Below are 14,049 nucleotides of genomic sequence, written 5' to 3' on the forward strand. Positions count from 1 at the left end.
ATGCTTAAGTGGAAGGAATGTAATGGTAAGGCATTGAACTACCGACCTGCAAGATTGTTTTAGGAATAGAAATGAGAATATCAGCTTTGCATTTTTGAAAAAGCAGATAATAATATAGCTTAACAAAATTTAATCATCATCTTATACAATTCTATGACCCTTACTCATGGGCCTTCCCTGTTGGCTCAGACGGTAAATAATCTGCCTGCAGTGCAGGGGACCCAGCTTTGATCTGAGGGTCCAAAAGATCCCCTGGAGAAGGGAATGGCTACCCACTCCAGCATTCTTGTCTGGAAATCCCATGGACAGAGGAGCCTGGTGGGCTACAGTCCATGGAATCCCAAGGAGTGGGACACTACTGAGTCACTATCACTTTTTCTTACTACTCATATAAGGTTATATAAAATCTTCCCATCTGCACATTGCCTAATAAGACTTTTGAGTTTGGGGATGTTTTCGTGTCAATCTCTAAAAAATGCTTCTCCTAAGCTACTAAAATGCTGCATGTCTCTGTGTGGGTATGCATGTTGAGTGCGCAACTGAAGAGTAAGCAGTAATTCACTGATGTAGGTCTTAGGTTTGGTACTGTTTGCTCATGCACATATGGCACTTACGAATGTGTCTTTCCCTTTAGGCAAAGAGGATGAATTTCCAAAGAAACCTTTGGGGCAACTTCCCCCTGAAGGTCAGTCGGTTGGTGTTACTCACCTGAGCAACGGACAGAGGAGCGTGGGCAGGTCGAGTCCCCACCCTGGCGGTCGGAGAGGCAGCGGCTCGCCCCACAAGACCCACGAGCCCTCCCCGCCCCACCCGCGCCGGACCGGCACCCCCGAGAGGGCGAGGCAGCAGCGGCGGAAGTCGTCTGACGAGGAGGGTAAGCGGCTTCGAGACGAGGCGGAGGCGCAGGCGCAGAGGAGACTCCCGCCGGGCGCCCAGGACGGCTCCGGGTACAACCACGCGGCCGCCAATCAGAACAGCAATGCCACCTCGCGCGCCCGGAAGGAGTTCGCGCCCCGATGGCACAAGCCTTCCGAGGCCGCGGTTCTGGAGAAGACCGCCAAGGCCGCCGTGGAAGGCCGGAGCCGGGCCGCACCCCCCGCGCTCGCCGACCCCCGGGCTCCCCACGTGAGGCAGAAGACGAAGGTGCTGGACGCAGATGAGGGCAAGCGCGGCTCCACGGCCTCTCAGTACGACAACGTGCCCGAGGACGGTCCGGGCGGCGCCGTGGAGGAGGCGCTGCAGCGCGCGCGGGCGCAGAGCCCCCGCAAGCCCGCCGAGCCCGGCGCCAGCCCGTCCAGAGCCCCGCCCAAGTTCGCCTTCAAAGTCCTGCCTTCGAGTTACGCCCAGCACCCGTTCCTGCCAGACGGGGAAGATCGCGGGGCCGCGCACCCCCCTTCGTACAGTAACCCCCCTACCTACCAGAGCAGCTCTCCAAAACGGGTCCCCGCCGCCAACAGCAGCTTCCCGTTTCCCCCCGGGACACACACGAATCCTTCCCGCAGACCTTACGGCTCCACGCTTTCCGTCAGTGCTTCTCCAGAGAAATCTTACAGCCGCCCGACTCCTCTGGTCCAGCCATCGAGTCGAATAGAAGTTCTCCCTGTTGATCTTGGTGCCGGCGGATATTCAGGCAATTCAGGGTCCCCAAAGAATGGGAAATTCATCCTTCCTCCAGGGGATTGTTTGCCAGATAACAGAAAATGGTCAGAAGTTGGTTACACGTGGAGACCAGAGGTGCACGGACAGCCGTGGACAAGAGATGTCAACCGAGGCCACCTGAGCAGTTTCCCAAGACACCCCACGTTTCACCACGCCCCCTATCAGGACCACTCCCTCCCCTCCGTCTCCATAGATGGTCCAGTGCAGTATAGAACTTCCCCAGCTCTGGAAGACGCCACCTCACCCGGGTTTCAGTATTCAGGGCCCTCACCTCCAGCGTATCACTACAGAAATCGGGATGGACTCTCTATGCAGGAGTCAGTATTGCTGTAAGAATTCATCTGTACTTGCTGCAGACAAGAGAATAGAGACCTGAATTGCTACGTTTATAATTGCCAAAGCAGTATTTTATACGACTGTAAAGAACTCGCACAGTTCTCATGTATGTCAGTAATAAGAATATATGGAAGTGATTTCATCCCTACCTAGATGCTGCTTAATGATGAGCTTTTAACGTGCATCATCACCGAACCCGTTAAAAGGAATTTAACCTGGAAACATAGCAATAGCATTTAGGGATGCACGCACAGTTTCATTTATATCTTTCTCCAAAATCTGAATATTTGTATTCTCTTAGCCCATTTTATTTTGAGTAATGTTACAAAGCACTGAAAAGCAGTAGAATAGATATTTTTAAGGCTCTACCTAGTGTATGTGTTTTTTAATAGCTACTATATAGGCATCTACCCATATACAGTCAAACACAGAAGTAAAAAAATGTTTAAAGAAAAGAATTTTTAATCTAGTTCCATGGAATAATTTATTCTTTTCCCTAACTTATCTTTTAGTCAAGTTTTGTCCATCCCCATTTTATTTTTAACCCAGGTCCTAAACTGACTTGAGGGTTTGCCCTGACTTGATTCAGCATCTCATGGAATGCTCAGCTTTCTCATTCAGCTTTCAGTCTGACAATTAAAGACATTGGAGAGAAAGGCTAACCACTTAATGGTGCTTTAAAAAATCAGTGCAGTTTAAGTTTTGTTTTCAAAAGTGCAGCATGCAGTGTGTCCCTGTGCGTGTCTCTGATTTCCCAGAGAAATCAGCTTTTGTGTGTCTGTGCCCTTTTTTCTGGTCTGACTCCTATAAAGCTCAGAGCAGAGTATGCTTGCCAGGCGCCCAGGAAGTATACATAAACTCTCCAGTGGATGCTAGCTGAAGTTGCCAGTTACCGATCATCCATCACTCATAGCAGAACCAACTGCTTTGAAATTTCATTTGAAAGCAGGATTAATAATATGGTTCGTTCTTTCTTCTGTCCCTTACATTCCTGTGAAACCTCCCTACAAAGGGCAGGGAGATACTTACACGGTCTTTTCCTGGCCCTCTTCCTTTAAAGAATGTAGTCAGTGGATATTGCTGCTCTTAGGCCATTAAATTATTGCTTTGTAAAGTTGTAAAAAATGATCCTAATTATTACTAGGAATCTCAGATTTTGGTCTTTTTTTTTTTTTTTTAATAGCGTGGCTATCATATTTTCAGAAATCTTTTTTTGGTTGGTTGGTTCAGTGAAAAAAGTTCAGTTTCATGGTAACAAATCAGCAATGTATTTCAGAATATTCTTTTACACTACAATGACCAAAACAGCGACCACGTTTTGGGCACTCCAAGAAAGTATGTCTGTGGGTCTCACTGGAGAGCTTGTTTTCACCCTCTCCTTGCTCATGTTCGAACAGTAGAGAATAGAAAACCTAACATTGATGGTTCTTCTTGTCAGTTGAGGCTTTTAAGCTTTCAAGGTACAGAAGTATATGTTTTAAAATGAGAGTGACATTTGTTTAGCTAGTGAATGTGACAATATTTTTTATGTATATAATGAGTCTAATGTAATTTTAATCAACTTGGTAATGATGTTATTAAAGGGCAAAACAAATGCAGTGTATTAGCAGCTGAGCACTGCACAGAAACCCGAAAAAATCCAAATACCACAAGGCTCCCGACTCAGATCATGTGGAAGCTGAGAAATAAATGTATATAAAAATGTAGCTGGGGGTGTGAACTCCAATTTTAAACCATGATTCTGTGACTTGTAATAATCCAAGCTGTACAATTTAGTTTATGATAGCAGCATCAGAGCTGCTTCAAAATATATATATATCAACAGTGGTAAATACTGTAGATTTATATATATATATATATGCAAAAAATATATACACACACACTATTTTCTTATGTCATCTATGACATTTTTATCTGTATACTTTTTTTGATGTGATTGTTTTTAACATGCTGAAGAAGTATATTTTGTTTGTGTCTTTTATGTGCTTTGTTCATATGGCATCTCTGATTTTTCTAAACCTTGTTCCCTTCTAACTGAGTAGATATGACCCAGTATTTGCCTCCATGACTATATATATTGCAGTTCTATGTTACATGCTGTACTAGTTTCCAGTAATTCTGTATTTAGAACCATATCGCCTGCCTTTATTTAATCAGCCATTTTTAATAGCTTACAAGTCTGTTAGTGTGTGAAATTCACTCAGTTGTATCTAACTTGTTGCTACCCCCATGGACATATATAGTCATGGAATTCTCCAGGCCAGCATACTGGAGTGGGGAGCCTTTCCCTTCTCCAGGGGATCTTCCCAACCCAGGGATCGAACCAGGTCTCCCACATTGCAGGCGGATTCTTTTCCAGCTGAGCCACGAGGGAAGCCCTTTTAATAGCAATAAGGAATTATTTTCAGTTTTTCCCCATTGTGAAATGTAGCTGTTGATTTTTCAAGTAGGAAAATTTACTTTGAACTTATTTTGCCACCATCCACTTTTTTACTCTTTCAAATTTATCTTTTATTAAAAGATAAATAATGAAATGTTAAAAGATGGAATAATATTCGTATAGGAGGTTAAGTATATTTGTAAAAAATCTGGTAAGGATCTTCATTTTTTTCTCTAGATATATATGAGGTAAATATTTTACCACTGTTAAGTCTTTTCTTCATAGCAGTTTTGCTTAACACAGTAAGCACTTTGATATAGTTTATATATATATTTTTTAATAGTTTGAAAAATTAAAAGAAACTAGACCTAGTGTCTCAAAGAGTTTTAAAACTTCAACTCTTTCAGGTGCTTATGTTGTTTCCAGGATGTTTAAAACAGAAGACAGCTTTGGGAGCCAATAGATGCCTATACTGTCAAACCAGGAACAAAATGACTTTGCCTCCTGCCGTCTAGGTTCTCCATCCAGACCTCGTAGATTGGGCAGATAAAGGACAGACAAGCAGGAGAAAGGCAACCAGAAGGTCATGAATTCACGTGTCCTGCCTTCAGGTGCTGTCCAGTGATGAGTTGCTCCAGGGGAGGGTTAGCTTGGGGCCTCTCCACCCAGCTTAGTTGGGGAAAGGAGGGATGGGGAAGAAAGGGCACTTACGTAAAAGCAAATGACTTTCTAGAAAATAAATGCGCCTTCAGCAAAGCAGATAGGAGAAATGATCATGTGTCCTGGGGGCTGAGTGGGGTGCCAGAAGAGGAGATTACATATGAAGTCGCCTGGGGAGGGGATTTACGACAGTTGCGTTCTTTGGGAAGGCTCTGCTTTTAGGCAGGTAAAGGATTCCAGGGACTCCAATAACTTCAGCTCAAAAATCGTTCGTACCCCCAAAGTGGCCGACTTTGGGGTGACAGGTCCTGAGCCTCTTCACCATCAGTGACAGAATGCTTCTCTAAAGAAGGAAAAGAGATGCAGTCAGTGGGACATCTCCAAAGAAGAAAAATAGATGTTTACCGGGTGTGATGTGATTGTTTTACCTTTTTTTCACTTTAAGAAGATAGTAAGTTTTATGTCACAGTGAGTGTCACTTTATATTTGTAATCATTTCCAATCTTTGTCTCAGGGCTCGTTACACCGTAAGCACAAAAATGATGCCTAGTCAATATTTTGCTAAGATCTCTTTTCTTTACTTTTTCTATGATTAGAGAAAAACATTCCAGGTCCACAAACAGGGCTTTATTCACACAGGATCAACAGCTTAACCTTCTGGAAATATTATTACTTCTCAGTTATCTTTTAGATTCACGCCTTTGTTTTCAGATGCTCTTGAGTGTGGGTTATTTAAGATTGGTTTTGGCAGTCTGTTTCTTTGTTTCTTTGTTTTAATTGTCCTTTAATGGATTTTAAATTTCATTTCTAATACTAACATTAATGCTTATCAATCAGACAGTTTTAATAAGTCAGACTTGACTTTTACAATGACGTAAGGTGTTGAGAACAGGAAGAAAGGATTCCATTTAACGCTTATTTGTGAATTGTACTCTCAGAAGGGTTTTCAGTTATAGATAAATCTGAGCATAACTGCCACCATTTTATCAGTAAGAATCCAGAAAAATAGAGGAAAAATAACAGATTTCATAAGAGTGGATCTTGACCCCTGCTGCTCGTTAGAACTAACTGGGGAAATTTTTTTTTTAATCAATTGTGTATTCCCACTGTGAGCTGTCTCAAAAATTCTTAATAGACCCCTTTCAGAGTTTCGAAACTGATTTCCGGTAAGTTAGGAACATTTCGACTGGAAAGATGAACATCCCCAGCCATCTCACGGTTCTGATGAACTGCTGGCAGTGGTGGGAATTGGCAGTGACTTCAGCCCAAGGCCAGACCCTGTGGTTCCTCTCATCACCTCTTACAACAGTTCTTCCAAATAGATCGAGCCTTACGAGGATTTCTGTTTTCCTGGATAACATCACTTTTCCTTAAGTGACCTGCTGAAAAGAGGCCCAAGCTGTCAGGAAGCCTATGGAGAAGCCGAGAAGGTGCTGCACACTGGTTTCCACCTGACCAGTCAGCATTTCATTGAGCCCGTACAGTGTACTAGTCGCCTTGGGACTGTGCTGGGTTCATACTTCAAGATAGGAGGTGTGTTTTATAGTCTGTGTCTCAGTTCAATGTTGGCGATGGAACGTGTACAGGTGACCATTGTGGGCACAGAAGAGCCCAGTGCTGGAGGATCTGGGAGGGCCTGTGCGGGAGAAGGCTCAGAGTAGACGGACTGAAGGGAAGGGGAGGGGCGTTTGTAGAGAAGGGATGGACGAGCAGCCTCATGGCGTGTGTGGGGAAGTTCTCGCTTTGGTGTGTGTGTCTGGGATGGGAGTGGGAGAGTCTGCAGAGACCTGTCCTGGGGGCATGTGTGCCCTGTGGAGGCGGATGTAGGGGTACAGGCCTGGGGGAAGTTTGGACAGTTGCAACAGGTGTTATTTCTAAAAGGTGGTACAGATCTCAGCACCAGGGAAGAAATTACCAAGAAAAGGCAATGAACTTGAAAACTATTTACCAAGTAAAAATCGGCGAAACTTGATAATTGATTGAATGTAATCATAACAATTAAGGATAATAGCTAACATTACTGAATGCTCGCTGTGTGTCTAGCATTGTGCTAGGCGTATTAACCCGTATTAACTCAATTCTCACAGTAACTGAAGTGTATGACCTTAATTCCCAGTGTACATATGAGAAAACTAAGGCTCAGGGAGTTGAAGTGACTTGCCCCAAGTTACACAGCTGGTAGGAAAAGAGACCCAGGCAAGACTTGAATCTGAGTCTAGAACTTCCATTCCCTCACTGACAATTTTAATTTTATTTACCTACCATAAAATTCCCCCGTTTAAGTATACACACCAGTGATTTTTTAGTAAATTTACAGAGTTGCGCAGCCATCACAGCAAACGAATCTTAGAACATTTCCATTTCCTCAAAAAGCTCTTTTCCCCACTTGCAGGATCCATTCCCACGCACAGCTTCAGGCAACTGTTAATCCACCTTTTATCTTTCTGATTTGCCTTCTCCGGACCTCTCATAGAAATGGAATCAGACAATATGTGGGGCTTTTTGCATCTGGCTGCTTTTTGCTCTTTGAGGTTCATCCATGGGTAGCAAGTGTCAGTAACCACTTTCTTCTTTGTTGCTGGATAGGATTCTGTTGTCTGACTCTCACATGTTGTTCCTCACATCACCAGGTGATAGGCCTTGGATTATTTTCACATGCTGCTATGACCACTTGTGTCAAATGTTTGTGTGGCCTTGTTTTCATTTTCCTTGGGTATATATTTAGGCGTGCTGTTGCTAGCTTTTATGATAAGCTTGTGTTTAACTTTTAAAGAAGCTGCCACATTCTTTCCCATCATATCTGTATCATTTACCTTCCCACCAGCAATGTATGAGGGGTGTGATTTCTCCACATCCTCACCGATGCTTCTTGTTTTATATTTTTGGTTAAAGCCATTCTAGTGGGTGTGAAATGATATCTCATTGTGACTTTGATTTGCATTTCTCAAATGGCTAATGATGTTGAGCGTCTCTGTGTTTTTATGACTCATTCGTGTGTATTCTTTGGCGAAATCTCTATTCATATCTTTTGCTCACTTGTTTAATTGGGTTTTCTTATTTTTTTAAAGTAAGCATTCTTAAAATACTCTGGATACAATTCCTATGTAAGACATAAGATTTGCAACTATTTTCTCCCAGTCTGTGACGTGTCTTTTCAGTTTCTTAATGATGTCTTTTGAAGTATGAATGTTTTTAATGAAGTCCAGTTTATTGTTTTTTTCCTCTGGATCATGCTTTTAGTATTGTATCTCTCTGCCTAGCCCAAGGCAACAAATGATTTTTCTCCCGTGTCTTATTTCAAAAGTTTTACAGTTTAGCATGAGCCATGTCAAATTATTATAAGGTGTGAGGGAAGGATCTAAGTTGATATGCGTGTTTAGTGGTCTCAGAACCAAGTTTAAAAGACAGTGCTTTCCAAAACTGAATTGCCTTAGTACCTCTATCAAAAAATCGATGCATCATATTATATGTGTTTAAGTTTCGAAAACAAGAAGTGTACATCCTCTAACTTTGTTCTTAAGTTGTTTTGACTCTTCCGATCCAGTGTTACAGTTCTTTTGTTAAAATTATTCCTGTTGTATTTTTCTTGCACTTGTGACTAGAATTGTGTTCTTCAGAACCTGTATGCTTGCACACATCATTCTGTACTGCTAAGGGAAACGAAAGGCTGGAGGTTGATTTCTGCAGTTCCCTGAGTGGGTCATGGGAGGGACAGTGAGGCCACCATCTGATGAAAAGAATCCAGGAGAAGGACTGGGTTTAGGGTTGGCGAGGAGACGGCTTCTGTTTGGACCCATAGAATCTGAACAGTGGCGTATGGACACATGGTGCAGATGGGCAGCTGGTGATTGTGGAGAGATTTGGACTTGCTGGCACGTAGGGGTCAAGTCATAGGAGAGCACCTGCCTGGGGAGGAGATCAGCTGAGGACGGGAGAGCAGGGCGTCACTGACAGTTGAGAGGTGCCCCAGGGAGGGGAGTGTGAAGGACTCAGAGGGACCGGCCTGGACTGGGGTTCCACGGCACACAGAGGCCCGGTGATTAAGGATGGAGCTTCCGCATCAGACTGAGTCGAATTTGAAATCGGCACCCGAGGCATCCGTGGCCTCCGTCCTGGGGAAGGAGGAGCAGGACCATAGCACCCGTGCCCTTCTCTGGAGTATGCAGACCGCAGTGCTCGTGTCCTGGAGTTGTGAGGAGCCAACAAGCTGATTGGCGCACAGTGTCCAGGACGGCATCACCACGCAGTAGTAAGGAGGAAGGTTACCTGTCCTCCCAGCCCCTGCAGAGCTGGGCGTTAGTGACCAGGAGGGCCACGGCCCTGACTTCGTGGAGCTGAGCGTCTCATGAGCAACACAGCGGCACACGTGTCATGACAGGACACACGGGGGGAGAGTGGCCCAGGGCTATGGGAGAGCAGGGGCCCTGGCTGGGGGGTGCAGGTCCCAGGAAGGAGGAAGGGTCAGCAGCCTAAGTGCAGGAGAACGATCCGGTGACTTGACTGAAGAGATTGGAGTTTGACAGGGTGTTGGGGCTGTCATCTGCTGTTCCTCCTAGAGCCACGGCCAGGTTGGCACGTGTGGGAAGCAATGACACTCTCCAGAGCAGGGTGGGGGCGTAGTGGGAGGGTTGGGTCTACATGGGGAAAATGATGCCAGTTAGAGGGCAGTTCTGACCCTTCACACGCTTGGGAACCGCTACCAGGCTGCCCTTGGTTTTATTCCAGTTTGTTACTTTCTGTATTCCTGGAGATTAAAATATCAATAATTAAAACTCCCTGTAGATCGAACTTTCCACTTTAATTTGGAGGAAAGTCAGCATAATTTGAAGATAAAGCCGGCTGCGTCAAGACCTCTCACGTCCTTCCCTGGAACACTGTTGACTTTGGAGAGCACTTCTGTAAGTTTTGCTGCAGGTGCGGTATCCTAAGGAGATTTGATGTGGGAGTTGCCATGTGTGGGCGTGGAGAGGCTCACTTCTCTGAAAGCCAAATATGAATCCACGATGAACCACGGCTCCCAGATAGCTCAGCTGGTCTTGAATGCATTCATCAGCTCCACTGAGATCCTGGTGTGACTCTGGACAGGTCCCTGAGCCTTTTTGGGCCTGGGTTCTCTGATCTGCAAACTCTGGAGGTGGAGGTGAGAGTCTGAAAAGGGTTCTGCCCCAAATTCTGTAAGAGGAGGGTGTCCCAATGCCAGGCCTGTTTGTCTGCTTTGTGCAGCTGCCATGTCAGGTGGTCTGGAGATAGTGGTGAGCAAAGAACAGATGGTCTTGTGGCACTAAGGAGCAGGCGGATGTGTGGGGAAGGTTGGCATTCATGCTTTCTTACAAATGAAGACCCACATCTATGGCAGGGACCAGAAGGGTGGGGAACCCAGTGCACTCAGCCCCTGTATGACAAGCACAAACATGCTTACGAGAAAAGATGCGGCTCAGATTGGACCGGCGGGGAAGTCACCACAGAAATGCACGGAGGAAACTGGCTCACAGCCATGGGAAGTGAGGGACCCTCACAAGACAGCCAGGGAACAGAGGATGGATGCAAAGGAGCAAATAAGACCTAGACACTCAGGTTGCTATATGAAGGCAGTGCTAAATCATCAACCACATCTGTACCCACGAATCATACCATTAGCAGGACCACCTCTGAAAGGGCAGAGCGCGATGGCCCTGGCGGTGGAGTGGACTGGAAGTCGTCATAGCTGTGCCCCGGTCTGAGCTGCCACTCACCAGCAGGGTGAGCTTGGGAAAGCCACATTTCCTTCCGGGTCTCACTTTCTCAGCTCTAAAACGTGGGCGTTGGAGCTGGATGGGCTGGTGGAGATGACCTCGGAGAGCAGGGTGGTGAACCAGAGTCTCTTGGGAAGCTGCCCAAAACACTGGTGCCCATGCCACCCCAGATGAATGAGGCAGATCTCTGGGGGTGGGGCTTAGGAATTAGGATTCTTCTTAAAAATTAAGCTCACAGCAGCCCAACAGTTCAGGACTCTGTAATCTGTCTATCAGACCCGAACCACGTGACGCAGTTGTATAGGAATAAGCCACAAGCAGCCAAAGTCCTGGGGTTAAAACCTCTGATGAGAAGCCACAAATGACGTGCCCGCCTCGGCTGCCAAGCAAGCTGTTTTGACCATGAAGAAAGGAGACATCGCTCCATCTCCGCCTCTGCATCATTGTTCTAGCTTCTGTGGTCGCCTTCTGTTACTGTCTGCAAACACCTTACAATCATGTGGGGGCATTTCTATCCAGAGGATGAAGTGGTGTCTGGAAAGAACTCAGGTGTGCAGCAAGCTTGGAGATGAGTCTCAGCTTTCCCACTAGCCTTTCGGAACCTTAGCCTCTTGAGGGAAATAGAGAAGATGAGGCGTTCTCCACAGGCCTGCTCTGAAGATGCACTGAGGTGGTGTACGTGGTGCGCCATACAGTGCCTGGGACACGTGCTCAGTAACGTTAAACGATGAATAGAAATGTTTGTATAGGGAATAGACTAACATCACTTATATTTGAAGTTTGTTTTTCCCCCTTGAGACTTGTGAAGTACGCCCAAGTGGAATACGAGCAAAGAACAGTTAAAAGAAAATGTATGGATAGAGAAATACAAAGCTATTAAACATATTCTCCATCCTGCCAGTAATTCAGTTCAGTCGCTCAGTTATGTCCGACTCTGTGACCCCATGATGTGCTCTGCATATGGGCTCCCTGGTGGCTCAGTTGTTGAAAGAATCCGCCTGTATTGTGGGAGACCTGGGTTGGGGAGATCCCCTGGAGAAGGGAACAGTTACCCATTCCAGTATTCTGGCCTGGAGAACTCCATGGACTGCGTAGTCCACGGGATCGCAAAGTCAGACACGACTGAGCAACTTTCACTTCACTCTGCATTATAAGTTAAATAAGCAGGGTGACAACATACAGCTTTGACATACTCCTTTCCCAGTTTGGAACCAGTCCATTGTTCCATGTCTGGTTCTAACTGTTGCTTCTTGACCTGCGTACAGATTTCTCAGGAGGCAGATAAGGTGGTCTGCTATTCCCATCTCTTTAAGAATTTGTTGTGATCCACACAAACTCTTTGGCATAGTCAATAAAGCAGAAGTAGGTGTTTTTCTGGAACTCTCTTGCTAAATGGAAGCAATGACCGACAAGGACAGTTGGCAGAAAGGATGTCCATGTCCTACCAGTGGGAGGAAAAGTGCCTCCTGAGTGTGCCGAGTCCCACATCGCTGCATGAGCAGAAGTCCGAGCAGAAAAAAATGGGTGTAAAAGGGTGTTTGTCTCGCCACTGTTAGAGAAAAAAATGGAAATGGCCTGGATTTCCAACAGCAGAGGATCGGTTAAACTGAGGTTGAGTTCAGTTCAGCTGCTCAGTCGTGTCTGACTCTGCGACCCCATGGACTGCAGCACACCAGCCTTCCCTGTGCATCACCAAACTCCCAGAGCTTACCCAAACTCATGTCCATTGAGTCAATGATGCTGTCCAACCATCTCACCCTCTGTCGTCTCCTTCTCCTCCCACCTTCAATCTTTCTCAGCATCAGGGTCTTTTCCAATGAGTCAGTTCTTCGCATCAGGTAGCCAAAGTATTGAAGTTTCAGCTTCAGCATCAGTCCTTCCAATGAATATTCAAGACTGATTTCCTTTAGGATTGACTGGTTTGATCTTGCAGTCCAAGGGACTCTCAGGAGTTTTCTCCAACACCACAGTTCAAAAGCATCAGTTCTTCGGTGCTCAGCTTTCTTTATAGTTCAACTCTTACATCCATACATGACTACTGGAAAAACCGTAGCCTGGACTAGATGGACATTTATTGGCAAAGTAATGTCTCTGCTTTTTAATTTGCTGTCTAGATTTGTCATAGCTTTTCTTCCAAGGAGCAAGAGTCTTTTAATTTCATGGCTGTAGTCACCATCTGCAGTGATTTTGGAGTCCCTCAAAAATAAAGTCTGTCACTGTTTCCACTGTTTCCCCATCTATTTCCCATGAAATGATGGGACCAGATGCCATGATCTTAGTTTTCTAACTGTTGAGTTTTAAGCCAACTTTTTCACTCTCCTCTTTCACTTTCATCAAGAGGCTCTTCAGTACCTTTTCGCTTTCTGCCATAAGCATTGTGTCATCTACATATCTGAGGTTATCGATATCTCTCCAATATCTGGCAATCTTGATTCCAGCTTGTGTGTCATCCAGCCCGGCATTTCGGATGATGTACTCTGCATAGAAGTTAAATAAGCAGGGTGACAATATACAGCCTTGACGTACTCCTTTCCAGATTTGGAATCAGTCTGTTGTTCCATGCCCAGTTCTAACTGTTGCTTCGTGACCTGCATACAGATTTCTCAGGAGGCAGGTAAGGTGGTCTAGTATTCCCATCTCTTTCAGAATTTTCCACAGTTTTTTTGTGATCCACACAGTAAAAGGCTTTGACGTAGTCAATAAAGCAGAAGTAGATGTTTTTCTGGAACTCTCTTGCTTTATCCATGATCCAGCGGATGTTGGCAATTTGATCTCTGGTTCCTCTGCCTTTTCTAAATCCAGCTTGAACATCTGGAAGTTCACAGTTCACGTACTGTTGAAGCCTGGCTTGGAGAATTTTGAGTGTTACTTTGCTAGGATGTGAGATGAGTGCAATTGTGTGGTAGTTTGAACATTTTTTGGCATTGCCCTTCGGGATTGGAATGAAAACTGACATTTTCCAGTCCTGTGGCTACTGCTGAGTTTTCCAAATTTGTTGGCATATTGAGTGCAGCACTTTCACAGTGTCATCTTTTAGGATTTGAAATAGCGCAACTGGAATTCCATCACCTCCACTAGCTTTGTTCATAGTGATGCTTCCTAAATTGGGGTATAACCATATAAAAGAACACTAATACTGTTCACTCTCTAAGAATAACAGAGATAGCCTGATATGTGCTGACATGCAAAGAGGTCTGATTTACTGCTCAGTTAACAGAGCTACAAACAGCACTCACCTAGACCTTGGTTGGCTTTCCAGCTTCTGCCTCTGCATCAGGCCAA

The 14,049-nt window shown here is 45.2% G+C and overlaps 1 protein-coding gene across 4 annotated transcripts in view; it reads left to right on the forward strand.

Annotated features, from left to right (window-relative positions):
• The window catches only part of USP6NL (USP6 N-terminal like), a 142,678-nt gene extending 134,052 nt beyond the window's left edge, over nt 1-8,626 (forward strand). For 3 of the 4 annotated variants that reach the window (XM_040248486.1, XM_040248488.1, XM_040248489.1), the window contains one exon: nt 635-8,626. In XM_040248486.1, coding sequence (XP_040104420.1) covers nt 635-1,992 — 1,358 coding nt within the window. In that variant the 3' untranslated portion in view covers nt 1,993-8,626. The remainder of the gene's footprint in view (nt 1-634) is intronic. The other variant, XM_040248487.1, reaches the window with a different exon arrangement.
• The last annotated feature ends 5,423 nt before the right edge of the window (nt 8,627-14,049 follow it).

Source organism: Oryx dammah, unplaced genomic scaffold, assembly GCF_014754425.2.
Source record: "Oryx dammah isolate SB20612 unplaced genomic scaffold, SCBI_Odam_1.1 HiC_scaffold_10, whole genome shotgun sequence".
Classification (NCBI taxonomy): domain Eukaryota; kingdom Metazoa; phylum Chordata; class Mammalia; order Artiodactyla; family Bovidae; genus Oryx; species Oryx dammah.